We start from the raw sequence: 16,125 nt of genomic DNA on the forward strand, positions 1-16,125 counted from the left end.
TTATTGTGGAAGGGGCTAACCCTGTGGAGAACCTCTCCTGCAGGAAATCCAGCACTGCACCCACCAGGCAGTTAACTGGGTCCCATTGGTGGTCCCCACACCATGAAGTGAAAGTTTTCCACTACAAGGCATAAAGTTTCCTCGTGGAGGGAGCTCTAGACTGTAGAATGGTCTCCACAACCTCAGTTGAGAGACCTGAACTCATGAGCTGGGCCCCCTCAGAGGCCAAGCCCACAGTTTCCACAGCTCTGGGTGAGTGAGGGTGCAGGATTGCTCCTCTCGCCTGAGAGAGTAGGTCCCTCCTGATCGGAATCTCCATAGGAGAGCCGTCGAGGAGTGAGACTATGTCCGAGAACCATACTCGGGCCGGCCAGAACAGGGCTACTAGCAAAAGACGGGCCCCGTCCCGACGCCCTCCCTCTAGAACTCCCAGAAGCAGAGCAATCGGGGGAAATGCGTACAGAGGCAGCCTCGGCCACTCCTGTACCATAGCATCCAGTCCAAAGGGAGCTGGATGCGTTAGGGAAAACCAAAGACGACAGTGAGCGGTCTCTGATGATGCGAACAAATCGACATCCGCTCTGCCGAAGTTCTCCCACAGGAGCTCCACCACCTCAGTGTGGAGTCTCCATTCCCCGGGCCTCGGCCCCTGTCTCGACAGGATGTCTGCTTCCACATTTAAATTCCCCGGGATATAAACTGCCCTGATCGAGCGCAGCTTCTCTTGGGCCCACAGGAGGATCTGAAGAGCCAGTCTGTATAGCAGGCGCAATCTCAACCCCCTTTGATAGTTTATATAAGAGACCACCGATGTGTTGTCTGAGCGGACTAACACATGATGGCCCCTGAGTTCTGGCAGAAAGTGTCTCAGGGCCTGAAACACCGGCATCATTTCCAGACAATTTATGTGCCAGGAGCAATGATGGTCCTGCCATAGGCCCTGGGCCGAGCGACCACTCATGGTGGCCCCCCATCCCGTGAGAGAAGCATCTGTCGTTAGAGTGACTCAACGACACGGAGCTCCCAACAATGGGCCTTGATCCAAGAACCAAGGCTGTTTCCACATCACCAACGCACGAAGGCATTGCCGCGTGACCTTGATAATGCGAAAAGGAACACTGCAACGGTCTCATGTACAACAGGCCACAAGGAATCCCATTGGACGCTGCTGCCATCAGACCCAACAGTCTCTGATACTGTTTGACAGTGAGCAGCTGGTCTAGCTTCACCACTTTCACTTTCACACAGGATTGACCCCACCCAAGGCTCTGACAGGCAAGCCCGCATGGTGATCGAATCCCAAATGACCCCCAGATAAGTAGTTCTCTGAGCTGGCAAAAGAACGCTTTTCTTGGAGTTTAGTCTCAGCCCTAATTTCCTCATGTGTGCAAGGACAACATCTCGATGTTGAACCACCATCTGAGCTGACTGTGCTAGGATCAGCCAGTCGTCTATGTAGTTGAGAATTCTGATCCCCTGCATGCGCATGGGAACCAGAGCTGCGTCTACACATTTCGTGAAGGTGCGGGGTGACAGTCCTAGACTGAACGGAAAAACCCGATATTGGTACGCTTCTCCCCCGAAAGTGAACTTCAGGTACTTCCTGTGCTGTGGAAGGATGGATACATGGAAGTATGTGTCCTTTAGATCTATCGTGACAAACCAGTCCTCGGACCTGATCTGTGGCACGATCTGTTTGAGTGAAAAAATCTTGAACTTGAGCTTTGCTACGGCACGATCGAGCATGTGCAGATCTAAAATGGGGTGCAACCCCCCATCTTTCTTTGGCACGATGAAGTACCGGCTGTAAAACCCTGACTCCCTGCTGACTAGAGGAACTCTTTCGCCTCTTTACGCAGAAGAGTCTGTACTTCTTGAGACATAACCAGAGCCTGCTCGGGGCCCACCACTGTGGGCAGAACCCCGTTGAAACTGGGAGGACGACACCTGAATTGAATGGCGTACCCCCTTTTTATAATATGCAGGACCCAACGTGAAATATTTGGAAGATTCTCTCACTCTACCAAAAAATCTACTAAGGGTACCAGCCTCTCGAGGCTGGCCTCTGATGTACTCTGCACAGCGAGCGCAGCACCTTGAAGCGGCGAACCAGCAGGGAACAACTGGCCCGACTGCACTGTGACCCTCCTCAGAGGGCGCAAACCATCTTCGGATGATTCGTGAGGGCTCTCCACGCCCCCGGCATTGTGGCGGGGTTAGCGGATCGACCCTGTGAGGGCAAGTAGGGAGACGGGCACCGTATGCTGAGGTGTAAACCGTCCACCTTCGGAGGGGGCCACCCTCACAATTGGAGAAGTTGAGCAGAGTGAGTGGGAAGAAAGCGTTCATCTAATCTACTTTTAATTGATGTGCGTTCATTCATTTCTTGTGGCCAAGTACAGACTGAGCCTGGCCACCGCTCTGCTCAATATCTCCATGAGCTCCTCACTAGCAGGGGAACGGAGTGGCGAATCCCCGATTGCACCTGCCTCGATACTGACAACATCTAACTCCTCAGAGCTAGATAGTTGTTGTATCGATGCCTCCATCGGGGCGGAAGAAACCGCAGCGCGGGCTTCCAAACCCTGAATAGAGGCACTAGATCTGACAGGTAAAGGCAGAGATAAGGCAGAGCTCGTCTCTAACCCCGCTGTCAGATCCATTTGCGAACCCCACGACTGCGATTGCCGCTCTGCCTCGGCAGAAGCGGGACCGGAGCCGCGGGGAACGCGAGCCGAAGCGCCCTCCTCAAGGAGCGCCCGGCGGGAGCGCAGCGTTCTCAAAGAAAAACGCTCACAAAGCTCACAGGCGTCCCCCTCGAGAGCCGCCTGTACATGCTTCACTCCCATGCAAACAACACACATCTGATGTGTATCCCCACCCATGATGTAGCGTGGGCAGGGATGAACACATTTCGTGAAGAGAGAGGTTTGTGGTTGTTCGCTCGCCATTTAACTTAAATGTGTCTGCTTTGTCAGTATAATGTTTTTTGTGTCTGGGGTGAAACTGCTTGAAATACAGAGGGACAAAAACACCAGAACTGACGGACAATGATAACACAGAGTGCTCTGAAGGCACAGAAGCTAGTTTCTGTTTGTGTTCACGGGCTCCTTATAGTTTCCGGGTCTATGTCTTGCTACTGGATTGGTTACACACGTGCTTCAGGATGCAATCACGCAGAGGCATTCCCACAGCGGTGACGCAGCTTGAGTTCCCTTGAAAGGGAACTACATTTAAGGCATTTAGTTTCTCTTATCCAAAGGGACTTGGATAAGAGCAACCTTCTAGAGAAGTGCTTCCTGTGCAAAATACAATAGTGAGAATTAATTACTGCTGAAAATTAGCCTGACAAGCCAGACCCACATCAAGATGTTGGGTCTGGAAACTCACCATTGACAGGGCTCAATCCGAGGGGTGGGATAAACGGTAGTCTTTCAAATTCCCTCTGTATGCAATTGGATAGCGTCATGAGCGCCACAACCTGAGCGAAGAAGAAGGTGAAGCCGAGCTAACGTTAGTTGATAGACTTTCGGCGTATCCGGTAGGCAAAACTTCGAACATATCTTCTTTTCTTAAGAATGACTTCAGTGCCGTTCTTTGTTCTTTTCTCAAAGAAAAGCTTAACTCCAAGTCTTCCAGAGTCGCGGCCAAAGCCGATTCAAAAGACCGCTGTTCGTCAGCTTTGTTTACAAGTAGCACGCAGAACCTCCGCAACTCTGCCGTGACTTGCCATCATTGTTAAGCCCGCCCGCCGACTCTACACACGCTGTGATTGGCCTGACCAGAGTTTGTTTTTTCCAGCTCTCAGGTCTACCGTTGACTACACTCACGGCAAAATAAATTTTCTGCCGCTAGGGTTCGTCTAGATTTCTAGGCTAGCTGAAAATGGGAGTATTTTTGATTATAATCCATTGTCCAGTGTGAAACCAAGATTCTTGGCTTTCCTTGTGGGTGAGATTGTTGAGTTTATTGAAAAGGCAAGGTCTTGGCAAGGGTGGTTCTTGGCCAGGACGAACAATAACTTGGTTTTTGATCAATTGGGCTTCAGTTGATGTGTTTATGCTTGCCAGACATGCAGTGATTCATAAGGGTATCTGGTTGTCAGAGGGTGGAATAGAGAGAACTAATTCAATATCATCTGCAAAAGAATGATGGGAGAAGCTATGAGAGATAGCCATGAGTGATGAATTTACTAAGTGGTTTGCTGTAAAAGAGGATATGATTAGTGATCCCTTTGGAACGACAGTACAATGGTGGAACTACAGTTGGTATGGAAATAAAGCTGATGCTTTTTGTGATATCCAGGACCAGTAGGTTCTGTTTGCCCAGTTCGAAGAGGGTGGAAAGGAGGATTTGATGATTCACAGTAGGGCTACACAACAAGGTTGTGATACACATGTGAATGCATTACTCATGTAGTATTTAATATGCAGGGTCCCTTTAGTTAACTCAGGACTAATGAACATGAAAATAAATTTACAGCTAATGATAAAACAGTAAACTAGTTGACAGCAGCTAACAAAGTGTTAATGAGTGTTAGAACCGAAGCTTTAGATAATTCTGATCTCAAGCACTCAACAAATAACAACATAAAACTCATTTTGAGAAAGAGAATGATAATGAGGTTTTCCTCCAAATGAAACATTCCTCCTTTTAATGAAACCTTCTACCTTTTCACACTTTGGTCAGTTCAAGAATAATTGTTTGTTTACGTTCGTTTCTTTTGAGTTATGTGGTGATGACTTTGAGTGCATCTCTTCGTTTAATGATTTGATGTTGACTGTCACTATCATTGTGTTTTGTATGTGGAATGTTAAAAGACATTATATGCCGGATTGAAATCTTGATTATGCGTGTCCCAAGGTTTTTTCTTCTGCAGAGATCCTCATATTGAAACATGGTTTGGGGTAACATCTCATTTATATAAAGTAACAAGTAACAAGAGTAACAAAAACAGACCAATGAATCTACATCACCATGATCCAAACCAGTGTGTTGCGAGGATAATTTGTTCTGTGCAGTTCAGTTGGTTTCATTATACTTTTGAAGTGTTTGGCCCATACAGCTCATGACTAAAACGATAGACGATGAGGAAGATTACTGAAATAAATCATTTGACTTGCAGATATAATCGACTTATAATAGACTAAAATAAACAATAAAATGCCCTTAATATTAACTCTTTGCCCGCCAGTTGCCAGTCAGCGTTTTTGACCATTTTCATGGTCCCAGGCATATCATGAATATCTGAAAATTGAATATATCAAAAGAAAGAACAGAGCTTACATCAACACCCCCAAACTTTGCACAGTCCTATACCTCTGATGATTGCTTTATTTTGCATGTGCATAAGCAATGCTTCTATCGCATGTTTCTGCTTCTTCTTCGCCTGTGTTTTGATCTGGAGATTCTGTACTCTTTTAGAAGATGCCTAATAGTGCACCTACCAAATAACAGTGAGAATACAAAAAGGCAGAACATTCTGTCAATGGAAGCAATTACTCCTCCACGTGCCACCATTGTGCCAACCTGATGCAGATGCTAAATTTCCTGAAATGTTCTGGCTTAATACTGACTAAAATTAAAGGACACATTCCCCCTGTTTCACAGACAAGGTTAGTCCCAGACTAAAATGCATGTTTGAACTGTTTTAACGGACAGCAACTTGCACTGGCATATCTTAAAATATGTCAGTGCCATTGTTTTGTCTCAAGTACACCACAAGTAATGCTTTTTTTTCTAAGGCATGTTTATAAAAGCTTCTTAAATGTCCTAACTGAACTAAGGTCTAATCCTGCTATGCAACTTCTGGGAGTGACGAATGAGTGTTTTTATTATTCAGCCAGGAAAAACACCCACAACATAGTTATGCTCACGTCAACGCTTTTGTTTTTTGTTTTTTTTCAGCTGCTACACTGAGGATTTTCTTCGATGGTAGTCACTGCTTGACCTTCACGGCAGTTGCATGTTTCAGATATATCACTCTCTGCATCGATTGTGCCTGACTGTCACAACTCCTTCAGACAGCAGCATGGACCCTCTCAGTACACCAAGGTTCTCCAACACTTCATGGGCTGTTCAAGGCTGTTGAAAAGGAATCATGCTCCTTCCACTTTGCACAACTAGTGGAAGACATCTTATTGGACTGATCATCTGGCTGAGTGGACTGTAACAACTCAAGATAAGTCAGACTCCTACCCAATTTTAATTCAGTCCTCTTGGATTATTCTCATACCACTGAGTTGAAATTCCTTGGTGGGTTGCCTTAAGTGTCAAAGTGGCTTGAACTTGTGTTTCTAGAGCACTGACAGCCTCCCAAATGAACATTATTGCATCCTCTGTGCTGTGTAGACAAGAATGGATGCAACCTCTCATTAAAAAAAAAAAAAAAATATATATATATATATATATATATATTACTGTGACAAATTGTCTAATCTATGACTTGCAATTTTTTTTATTGTTGCTTTTATTTTTTTATTGTTATTTGCTTTTATTGACAGTAGAAATTATAAACCCCATTCTGTATGTGTTTAGATATTACATATATAACTTGCCTTAATAGTATTTCTTTAGATGTTATAAAATCGTAGATTTTGTAAACATTCATCACAAAAAATAGACACTGTGGACTTGCCTTTCTCACATACTGCCCCCCCCCCCCCCTCTTTTTCTTTTACAGATTATGAGCTCATTCATAATGTGTGGAGATGGCAGGATAGAACATTGAAATAAATTGAAAATAAAACTGAAACAATTCAATTGAAATATTAAATAAATGATAAATGTTGCCTTGAGCAACTAACTGAAATAAAAAAAGTTGAAATACTAAAAAACTGAAATGAAAACTGTAAATATATAAAGATAAAAGCTAATTCAAGATAATCAAAATAAATATATTACTACTGTATAAACAATACTAAGATAGCATGGGTTTATGTAATCTGATTTTCTTTTTGATTTATATTAATAGTTTCTGATTTAGTAAAAAGCACGCATTTTAAAATTATTCAACACTGAAGATTCATCTTTATTGAAAAAATAAAAAAAAATTTAACTAAATGAAAAAAACTATTTCAATTGGGAGGGCAATAATGCAGTTCCTCACATACAAGAATGAACAGAAATTTCTTGATTCTGAAATTGCACATTAAAGTACGTCAAGGGGCTGTTATACAGAACCATGAAGTTTCGGTTGTGCTCGTGTTACACAGTTGCAGGTTGCACATACTGTCGAAACATGTCTTGCAATATACTGTCTTTAGTAATTAATTCATCAATCACATACCTTGCATTCTGGAATAATGACAGAATAAAGTACCATACATTGTAATTACTGTGCAAAAACATAATTTAATATAATTCAGCACTAGTGTACAAAATATGGTCCAGCTCAAATGAAACCTTTCCCACACCATTTCAACTGAAAATGAACATTAATAGCAGTAACAGATGGAGGACAGTTTACATATCTGCTATGACCTGGAAATGAATTAGTCTGCAGTTTTATAGATCACTTAGCAATGTGGCATCAGTTTGTTGCATGTTTCTGGTTATCTATGCTCATAAAAAGAGATGGATATGCGTTAAAAAAAACCACAACAAAAAATTTGTGCATTTCATCAGAGTATCAACTCTAATCCCAGAATTCTAATAAACCACTAATTGTTGCAACTAAAAGATATAATAAAAATGTAATTCGTCTGATAAAAGAAATGGTATAGCTTTAAGATCTAAATCTATCCTGTCTTTCCCGTATAGTGACTTTTATTACATTACTTCTGATGCATGATTACATGTTGCTGGTGGTGTTTTGGCATGTATATTATTTGAAAGACATGCCATCCACACTTCAATTGAAGTCAATGCTTTTGCCAGGGAAAGGCTTTATAAGATCAAATGAAAGTCTTATCTGCCTGCCCTTACAGCTGCTTTCTGCCACAGGCTAACATTTGCTTTCTTTTACCAGGAGATATGTTTAATTCAATCTTGGCCTTGAGTTATGTCTGGCATGGTAGACAATCTCTGATGAAGGACAAATGCAACATGCATTAAAAACAAAGGTCTTAAAATCAACCTACAGTTGGCGGTCTTAAATAAATGCTTCAGGAGGAAAAACAGCACATAAAAAGTAAATTCGACATAATGCCGGCATTGAGCACAGGTCTATTAAGACTGATCTATAAAACTCAGCAGACCACTCAGGTTTTTATACCAGGATATGGGTTGAAACCAGCAGATGCATGTCAATTATAATGCAATTTTCTCTTTGTGGGGCTTTTGTGTTAATCATTATAGGTATTAACTCTCATGGCTTGAGTCTTTAAAACAATACCACCAACATGCACAATTGTGTGAATTTGGGGGGGACAAAACAAAAAAGATTGGAAACAAAGAAACAGCTTCACTAAAGATTCATTGTTAATTTTTCTTTCTTACCACATTTGGTTGTTAATTCACAGAAATATTATGTCCCGATCCAAAGGTAGAACACAGACTCATAGTGACCACTGCTCCCACCCACCTTCCCAGAAAGCAGCAGATAATTCCATAAGAATGAAAATAAAAAAAACACAGAAGCTCCTTGTGTTGGCCGAGGCCGCCCCCCACCCCCTACCCCCTATCCCGTGCAGGAATATCCTCTGTCCACCTGGAGAGGCGAAGGTGGTCTGTTTGTGCATCTCAGGTGGTGTGCTGAACGATGTGCTCTGTTCCATTAGCTTATCCTTACTCGTATCCGAATCAGAATGAAGGAGTGAACTCACCGAGGCACAGAAAACAAAACGCAGATTGCTCCACAAACGGACAGACACACCAAATTCTTCCAATCGATGTCTTGGAGGCAGTGCTTAACTATCAGTTACCTCATGCCTGGATACGATTAGCGTTTAGAAGTTTAGTCCAATTGTAATCCACGTTCCACTGTTTTCAAAGGCAGATGGAGCCATATTCCTTGGCAGGGTAAAGGACAGTGACTGGGACGGTGATAGTAAACACAGTTGCTGCAGGTGCAAAACACAAGATTGTGTGTCGGACAAGCTTAGCTTGGCTGGAAATGAGTGAAACGAGTGGAAAAGCTCCTTTTTGTTTTTTAAATATATTTTTTTTAAACCACCGAGCATCAAGTCTTTAAGGATGTGGAGCTGATACAATACAAAAGAAAGTTTCTCATTCCCATATTCCTTTTTTGTACTTGGTCACCAGTTTGAATTCATATATTTATATCCATTTATATATATTTATGTATATTTTATACAGTTAAAAACACCATGGAGATGACAGACTATTTGGTTTCTTTTTCTAAGTAGAAGTTTCTCCTTAAATAAATGCATATAAATAAATTATCTTTTCACATGTTCAAGACTGCCACTCTCCCACGCTTCTACCCACAGCAGGTCCTCGGAAATTCAACGGTAGGTTTCAGTGGTATTTTGGCAGAGCGTTCTGAAGTCCCCAGACACACGGGACGTTTGTGATTAGTCCTGTCAACCCCTTCTCATTGGCCAGGCTTTGTGGCGTCTTTGTGTGTGTCTCTCGGGTTCACTAAGTGAGTCTCCGTGGGCCCAAAAGAGGCCACTCCCCCTTGTCCACCCCCATTTGCTAAAAGGATGCACACAGTCTCTTTGGCCCCCTGAGGGACGAAGCTACTGATGTCCTCCTGTTTCCTCTGGGCATGTACTAGCGCTCTGAGCTGTTCCTGAGCCTCGTCAAGTAGTGAGGTCACTTCCTCCCGTCTACCAGCCGCTCGGTTTGGGACTGTTACCTTGGACTGTTGATTGACAGCTGACGCATCTGCTTTGCTTTCCATAGGACTAGAACGGCTGCTTCCATCAGTAGGGGCGGTTTGCATACACGAGACCTCATCCTGGTAGGAGTGGACGGAGGGAATGATTGGGATAGAGCAGGGTCGGTAGGGAGCAGGAGGACTTTGGCTAGGGCCGCCTGACCTGAGGCTCCTAGCACACCTGTGGTCTAAGTGGTTGCTCCAAGATTTTGAGGATTGTGAGGCTTGCATATTGTAAAAGGAATCCTGACGTAGGTCATTACCTGGGCCGGCGATGTTTCTGCGAAGAAAGAGGACAGAGTGATTAAGGAAAAGTCAGGAATGTATATAGAAAATGATGATAGGTTTCTTGGGAATTTTTGTTGATTACACACCATTCTTCTAATTAGACATAAGAAGAAAGGATACATATTCTAAAAGCAAAATAGGGCTGAAGTGTGTACTTTTTGCCCCTGTAGCATCGACAAACACAATTGCAGAAATAATGACTGGTTAAAACAGGTTCCTGAACACTGTCACTTTTGCCAATAGCAAATTTGTTTCAAATACACACCTCCAGGCAACTATTTTAGGCAAGAAAGACCAACTCTTATCTACTTGAATGGGGAAATACTGAAATCTCAAAACCCGCTGGCCAATTTCACATTTAAATATTAAGGTGGAATACAAGAACGTATTTCAGTATGTAAAAAAAACATCAAATTAACCATGTCATCACAGCAGACATTATGTGTAATTTAATGTCTGACATAATACATTTCATAATGAGACATACATTTTTTTTTATTTTTTTTTATGTTGAGGCTATTAAGTGTTGATGGAATAAAATTTTACTACAATTACTACACATTCAGGTATCTGAGTTGATTAGCTATTCAACATTCATTCGGCCTGGCTTGTAGCCCAGTGTCTTCTCTGACTCATAATCGTTTAGTTCAGCTGGGCTTTAGCTTGTTTCATGATTTAGGACCTGCTGCTCCCCATGGCAGTCATTCTTAAGTTAATCTTCTGACGATTTGAATGCAAAATTCTTTTAAAAGGAATGAAAAAAGAAGTTCCATCCAACCAGACCTTTGGTAAACTAATCTCTCAATTTAGGAGCAATCGGTATTGTTCCCCTGATTCATTATCTTTGTGTAATAATTCATAATCCCTGACAAAGAATGGCTTTTCTCACAGCATCAATATTTAACCAAGCACCGCTTTTTCTGATAATGACCGAGTCAGAGTTAAGCCCCAATCAAGGGGAGGCAAATTGTCTGATTCTATTTTCTCTAAAATAGAAGATATGACAGAAATGTCAAGTATTCCAGCAGGCCATGGATCATTTATCTTGAAATATCAAGATTTGGAAACAGTTAAGGATGCATGGATTTAGCCTGCGTTTGTGAGCTTTTGCTTAAGATTAGAGATCATGATTTGACTTGATGTGATCATTTACAAAAAATCCTTAATGTCAACAGAAAAGAGAGCTCTTTTGAACACGACTAGAAATTCATGTGTTTTTAATGAAGCTCCTTCTGCTATCTCCTGCTGAGCACGGCTCTCCAGTAACCCTCTCTCCATCTCTCCTCTAGTCGCTTGCTGAAGCTTGCTGACCTTTGACTTTACGACTAAAGGTCTGGTTCACACGGCATCTTATTCTGCCTACAGAGAGGAAGAGCCTGTCTGACTGTCATTTAGAGCAATGTTTCTCAACTCCAGTCCCCAGGACCCACCTCCCAGAAAAAAAGCAGAAAATATGAATAGATTTTTTATTAAAATCCAATCCAATTCTACAAAGTGCCTCAAATTAAATATATTTCAATGGTCTGATGACACAAACCTGGCAAATTCTGATTATTTCTCTCTTTAAAACAAGAAATAAAGAAAACCTACAGTCAACCAATCAGATTAGAGCTTGCCAGAATGAAAAATAGACTGTTGGTGGTTTGCTTATATAAATGTAAGTGACACTCACTCTCTGCATCTCACAGATAGACAGATCGTTTCCTGCTAGTTTAATTGTTACAGTGTAAGCAAGAAGGAAACATCACTTTTGTAACATCCAAAGGAGGTAGCACTGTTGTGCCGCTCAGTGCAAACTATGATTTATAACCTTATTTCCTTCAGTGCTGTTGTTCTCATCATATCATGTAACAATTTCAGATACCTGCATGAAATGAATTGGGATGAAAAGAAAACAACCTGATGGGTGTCACTGTTGTGAAATATATTCAGGGCATGTTTTGAGGTCCTGTATAATGAACAGCCCGGCCTCTTTGAAAGCCTCTTACTGAAAACACTTTAATGAGCAAACACTCACAGTAAGAGAAATATGCAGCTGATGAGGTCAGGCTTCAGAAACCGACTTTGTCAATAGGAGGTATGCCGCAAACTGGGGAATCTCTGGATTGTTTTACAGAAATCGGCGGGACTTAGTATGAGTAAGCAACTATAAATGTTGCCTATATACTTCCTAAAGTACTCGGCTCGAGGGAATCCAGATGACCCAGAGGGGGTTGACAGGTACCTTTCTATCTAAAAATACTGGGAACAATAACACTATTAGGAATCTGTTCCCTATGTAAGCCACTCTAGCGAGATAACAGCAAGCTTTCTGGGACAGAAGGAATGAGACGGACAATATTTTTTTCTGCTGTCATATGCAAAACAGTTCTATCTCTGTCCCTCCCTCCCTCCCTCCTGTTTTTCTGTCACTCCTCTCCTGTCTCGCTCCCACTCTCTCCTTCTCTTCCCTGTCCCGTATCCCAGCCTGTCTCTATGGTAACGGAGCTCTCTCCGGCAGAAAAAATATTCTTTTACAGGCTGGAAGGCTGGAAATAGGTCAGTGCTGAGACCCCGTTGGAGATTTTAAAGCGAGGTGGTGTCTTCCACACGGCGAAGCCTTCCAGTATAGCAAACGAGGACTAACTGGGCCAGGAGAGCCTACAGTGTGTGCGACTTGATGACTGGCCCATTCTAGCAAACTCATCCAGTCCTGCCCATTCCATTGATATTTCACTGGCTGTTTAATTGGCTATGACAGTGTGGTTTTTATTAGCTGTGCTGCTCCTAGAAAAGGCAGCACTCCCCAGTGCCCTCCTGTCTCAGTGAGTCATGCCTGCATACAGAACTTCAATAATAGAGCTCAGACAAGCCCGCGTGTTGCTCTTGCAGTCGGCATGGAGACAAAGGCATACGCTCACCACTGAAAATTTGGGAGCAATTATAAAACAAACTTTATGGCACAAACACAAAGACATTAAATATACACTCTGGGTAAATGTATTTTACCATACAATAAAAAATCAACCTTGCCAGTGACATACCACCAATCATGGATCCTCTCTTGCCTGAGAGAGACGGGGCCCTGCCCACAAGTGGCGGCATCATGCATGGGAGTTTGTATTGGAGGTTGAATTAATATCACGGATGGAGACAGACAGTGGTAATTTTGGGCAACATAGCTTTAAATAAAAACAAAAGAGCCAGCTTTTGTTCATGAATTAGACCGAAAACTATTCCCTAAAAAAACATGCTCATAAGAGTAGTTTGTTTATGAATTAGACTAAAATTGCATAATAATAACAAACTATTTTATATAGCACCTTATAACCAACGGTATAGATTCAGTAGCAGAGGAGTGCTGCTGCTGAAAAGCTGTGCTGGAAACATACTATATACACTGGATCAGTGTGTTGTATTTGGTTCACCGCTTTGCGCCTTTCGGAAATGTCACACCCCTTATTATAACCATGTTAAGAGGCCTCGCCCCCCTCTATTTTGCATATGCCTTGGGAATTCTTTAAATGAGGGATATTGTGACGTTTACGTTCCCAGAAGAAAACTCAAGGCTACAAACAAGGTGTTTCAGGTACCCCTTTTCCACCAGAATGAACCGGGTGCTAGTTCAGAGCCAGTGCTAGTCGTAGTTGGTTCGACTGACGAGCCTTTTAAGAACCGGTTTGCCTTTCCACGGGCTAGAGAGCCACCACAGAGCCAGGTCTTATGTCACTGTATGCGTCTCATCTTTCTCAGCAACGCTAGTGAGGCAGCGGGAAACGCAAACACACCAGACTTCCATCAACAATGGCGAATGTTGCGTTACTATTGATGCACATGGCTTTGCGATCCTACATCGGCATCAAAACACAGCGAATCTAACGCATTCGTGCAGCTCGCCGTAAATTGTATAGACGGAGATTACAATCGAGCCGCTATTAGCTCCATTAGCTGCTATTTCAGAAATGGCGGTCACAAGTTTGTGTTGGTCTTGTTGGTCACGGTAACCCCGCCCCCAGCCCCTGATGCAAGCGGTTCTTACTTCTTGACCAGCAATGTTTTGGTGCTACTTAAAAAACACTTTTTCTGGTTCGGAGGTGGTGCTTTGGGTGTGGAAAGACAAAAAACCAATTTGAAACTAGGCTCTGGCTCTGAATCAGCACCAGAACTGCCTCGGTGGAAAAGGGGTAAGGGAGTTCAGACACAGTGCTTCATGATGTACATAATAACTCCCTTTGGAGTGGACTTTGTGCTTTGTAACCTTGTGTATTCTTAAACAGCAACTTTACACACTAAAGAAAAATAGTTCCTCTTTAAGATGAAAACAAAGAAACAATTAAATAAATCTTTATATATTGAACCTGGTGAAAACTTCTTGAATTCAGATCTAAGACGCAATAGGAGAAACCGGAAAAAATGACAAAGAGTGAGAGTAATAACTGTATCTGCCTTGGGGTTTTGTAGTAGAAGCTGTTGTTTAAAACTACAGATTGGCTCATAAATCTGAGGATACAGGGAGCAGACAGAGGGGTCCTGGTAGAGGCAGAAAATGTTCCCTACTAGAACCGACTCACATGGACACCACCCTTCCACCTCCAAAAATAAATAATTGCATACAATTTTCATTGCATTAATGCATCCCATCCCTAAGAGAATCACGGACTAGAGTTTAATCTACTGGGGCATGACTATGCTCAAGCATTAAATAATTAGTATTAAGCTTATTGCAAATTAATGTTGCTAACTAACCTTCTCACTGACTCCCTCTCTGAGCTGTCTACTTCCTGTAGATGTTGGTAGGCAGGACCAGAATCTCTTGATCCACCAATGGCATTCAGACATCCTCTGGTTATGGGTGGTGTTCTGTGAGACGCAGGCCAAAGAGCAGAACGACTCCTCTGATCTGGACTATTAGAAAGGGAACCGCTCCTTTAAAATAAAACAAACCATGCATATATCACTCATGGATTTCTTTATATGCACTTTCCTTGAGTCAATTTGATCCCCAGGGAGAAACGGTTCAAATCTGACAAGTGCATGTTTACTCGGGAATAAATAATAATATCTTGATGTGGGGCTTTAACTAGGCCAGATAAACATTAAAAGCATCAGAAGAGAATTGAACAACAGCAGCAATAACAATAGTATTTATTTTAAAATTATGCTTTTTATAATACATATTTATTTAATTATTATTATTATTCATATTATAAGGTATTGTTTTTTGCCTTTATTTTACATTTCATTTTAAGTTTGATAGGACAGTCAAAGAGAGGAAATGTTTGCCTCTCCTATCTAGTCAATCAAAACAACCAATTAAACAAAAATGCTCTTAACAGACTATGAAGATTAAACAGGTACTGTGTGAGCATAACTTTTTAAATTTACTAAAAAAAATACAAAGACAAACAAAGAAACAAACAAATAATTTATCAAATAAATAAATACAATAAAACAGATAAAAAAAAAAAGATTTTTACATCTGTCTTAATTGTTCTGCTGGTGTTTTTTATTTTGTGAGGAAATCCTAAAAATAGCACATGACTCGGAACAAAGCAAAGCAGCGAATCTTATTTCTCTCAGAGATATTCTATCCCAGTCTATATAGCGTTCTTATGTTAGAAATGCTTTACACTCACACTTTCTCTCTGTCTCCATCTGGTGTGCTGAATGTTTTACAAAGCAGAACATGTATTCCTAAAGCTTGCTGAGAAAGACATTGGAAATAAACAACACATCGGAATTCTGTATTTGGTCACACACACCTGCAGACATATGTAGGTATGTATGTGTGTGTGTAAAGTAGATAGATATATAGGTAGGTAGGTAGGTAGGTAGGTAGGTAGATAGATAGATAGATAGATAGATAGATAGATAGATAGATAGATAGATAGATAGATAGATAGATAGATAGATAGATAGATAGATAGATAGATAGATAGATAGATAGATAGATAGATAGATAGATAGATAGATAGATAGATAGATAGATAGATAGATAGATAGATAGATAGATAGATATATTGATAGATAGATAGATAGATATTGGCACACCTGGTAAGACCTCAAGAGTATAA

At 41.7% G+C, this 16,125-nt stretch overlaps 1 protein-coding gene across 2 annotated transcripts in view; it reads right to left on the bottom strand.

Annotated features, from left to right (window-relative positions):
* Positions 1 to 7,335: 7,335 nt before the first annotated feature.
* Positions 7,336 to 16,125, bottom strand: part of nrg3a (neuregulin 3a) — a 378,026-nt gene continuing 369,236 nt past the window's right edge. Inside the window, exons 8-9 of one of the 2 annotated variants that reach the window (XM_079843452.1) lie at positions 14,798 to 14,977; positions 7,336 to 10,064 (exon numbers count right to left, since the gene is read on the bottom strand). In XM_079843452.1, coding sequence (XP_079699578.1) covers positions 9,497 to 10,064; positions 14,798 to 14,977 — 748 coding nt within the window. In that variant the 3' untranslated portion in view covers positions 7,336 to 9,496. The remainder of the gene's footprint in view (positions 10,065 to 14,797; positions 14,978 to 16,125) is intronic. The other variant, XM_079843453.1, reaches the window with a different exon arrangement.

The sequence above is a fragment of the Gobio gobio genome (assembly GCF_949357685.1).
Source record: "Gobio gobio genome assembly, chromosome: 18".
In the NCBI taxonomy this organism is placed as follows: Eukaryota; Metazoa; Chordata; class Actinopteri; order Cypriniformes; family Gobionidae; genus Gobio; species Gobio gobio.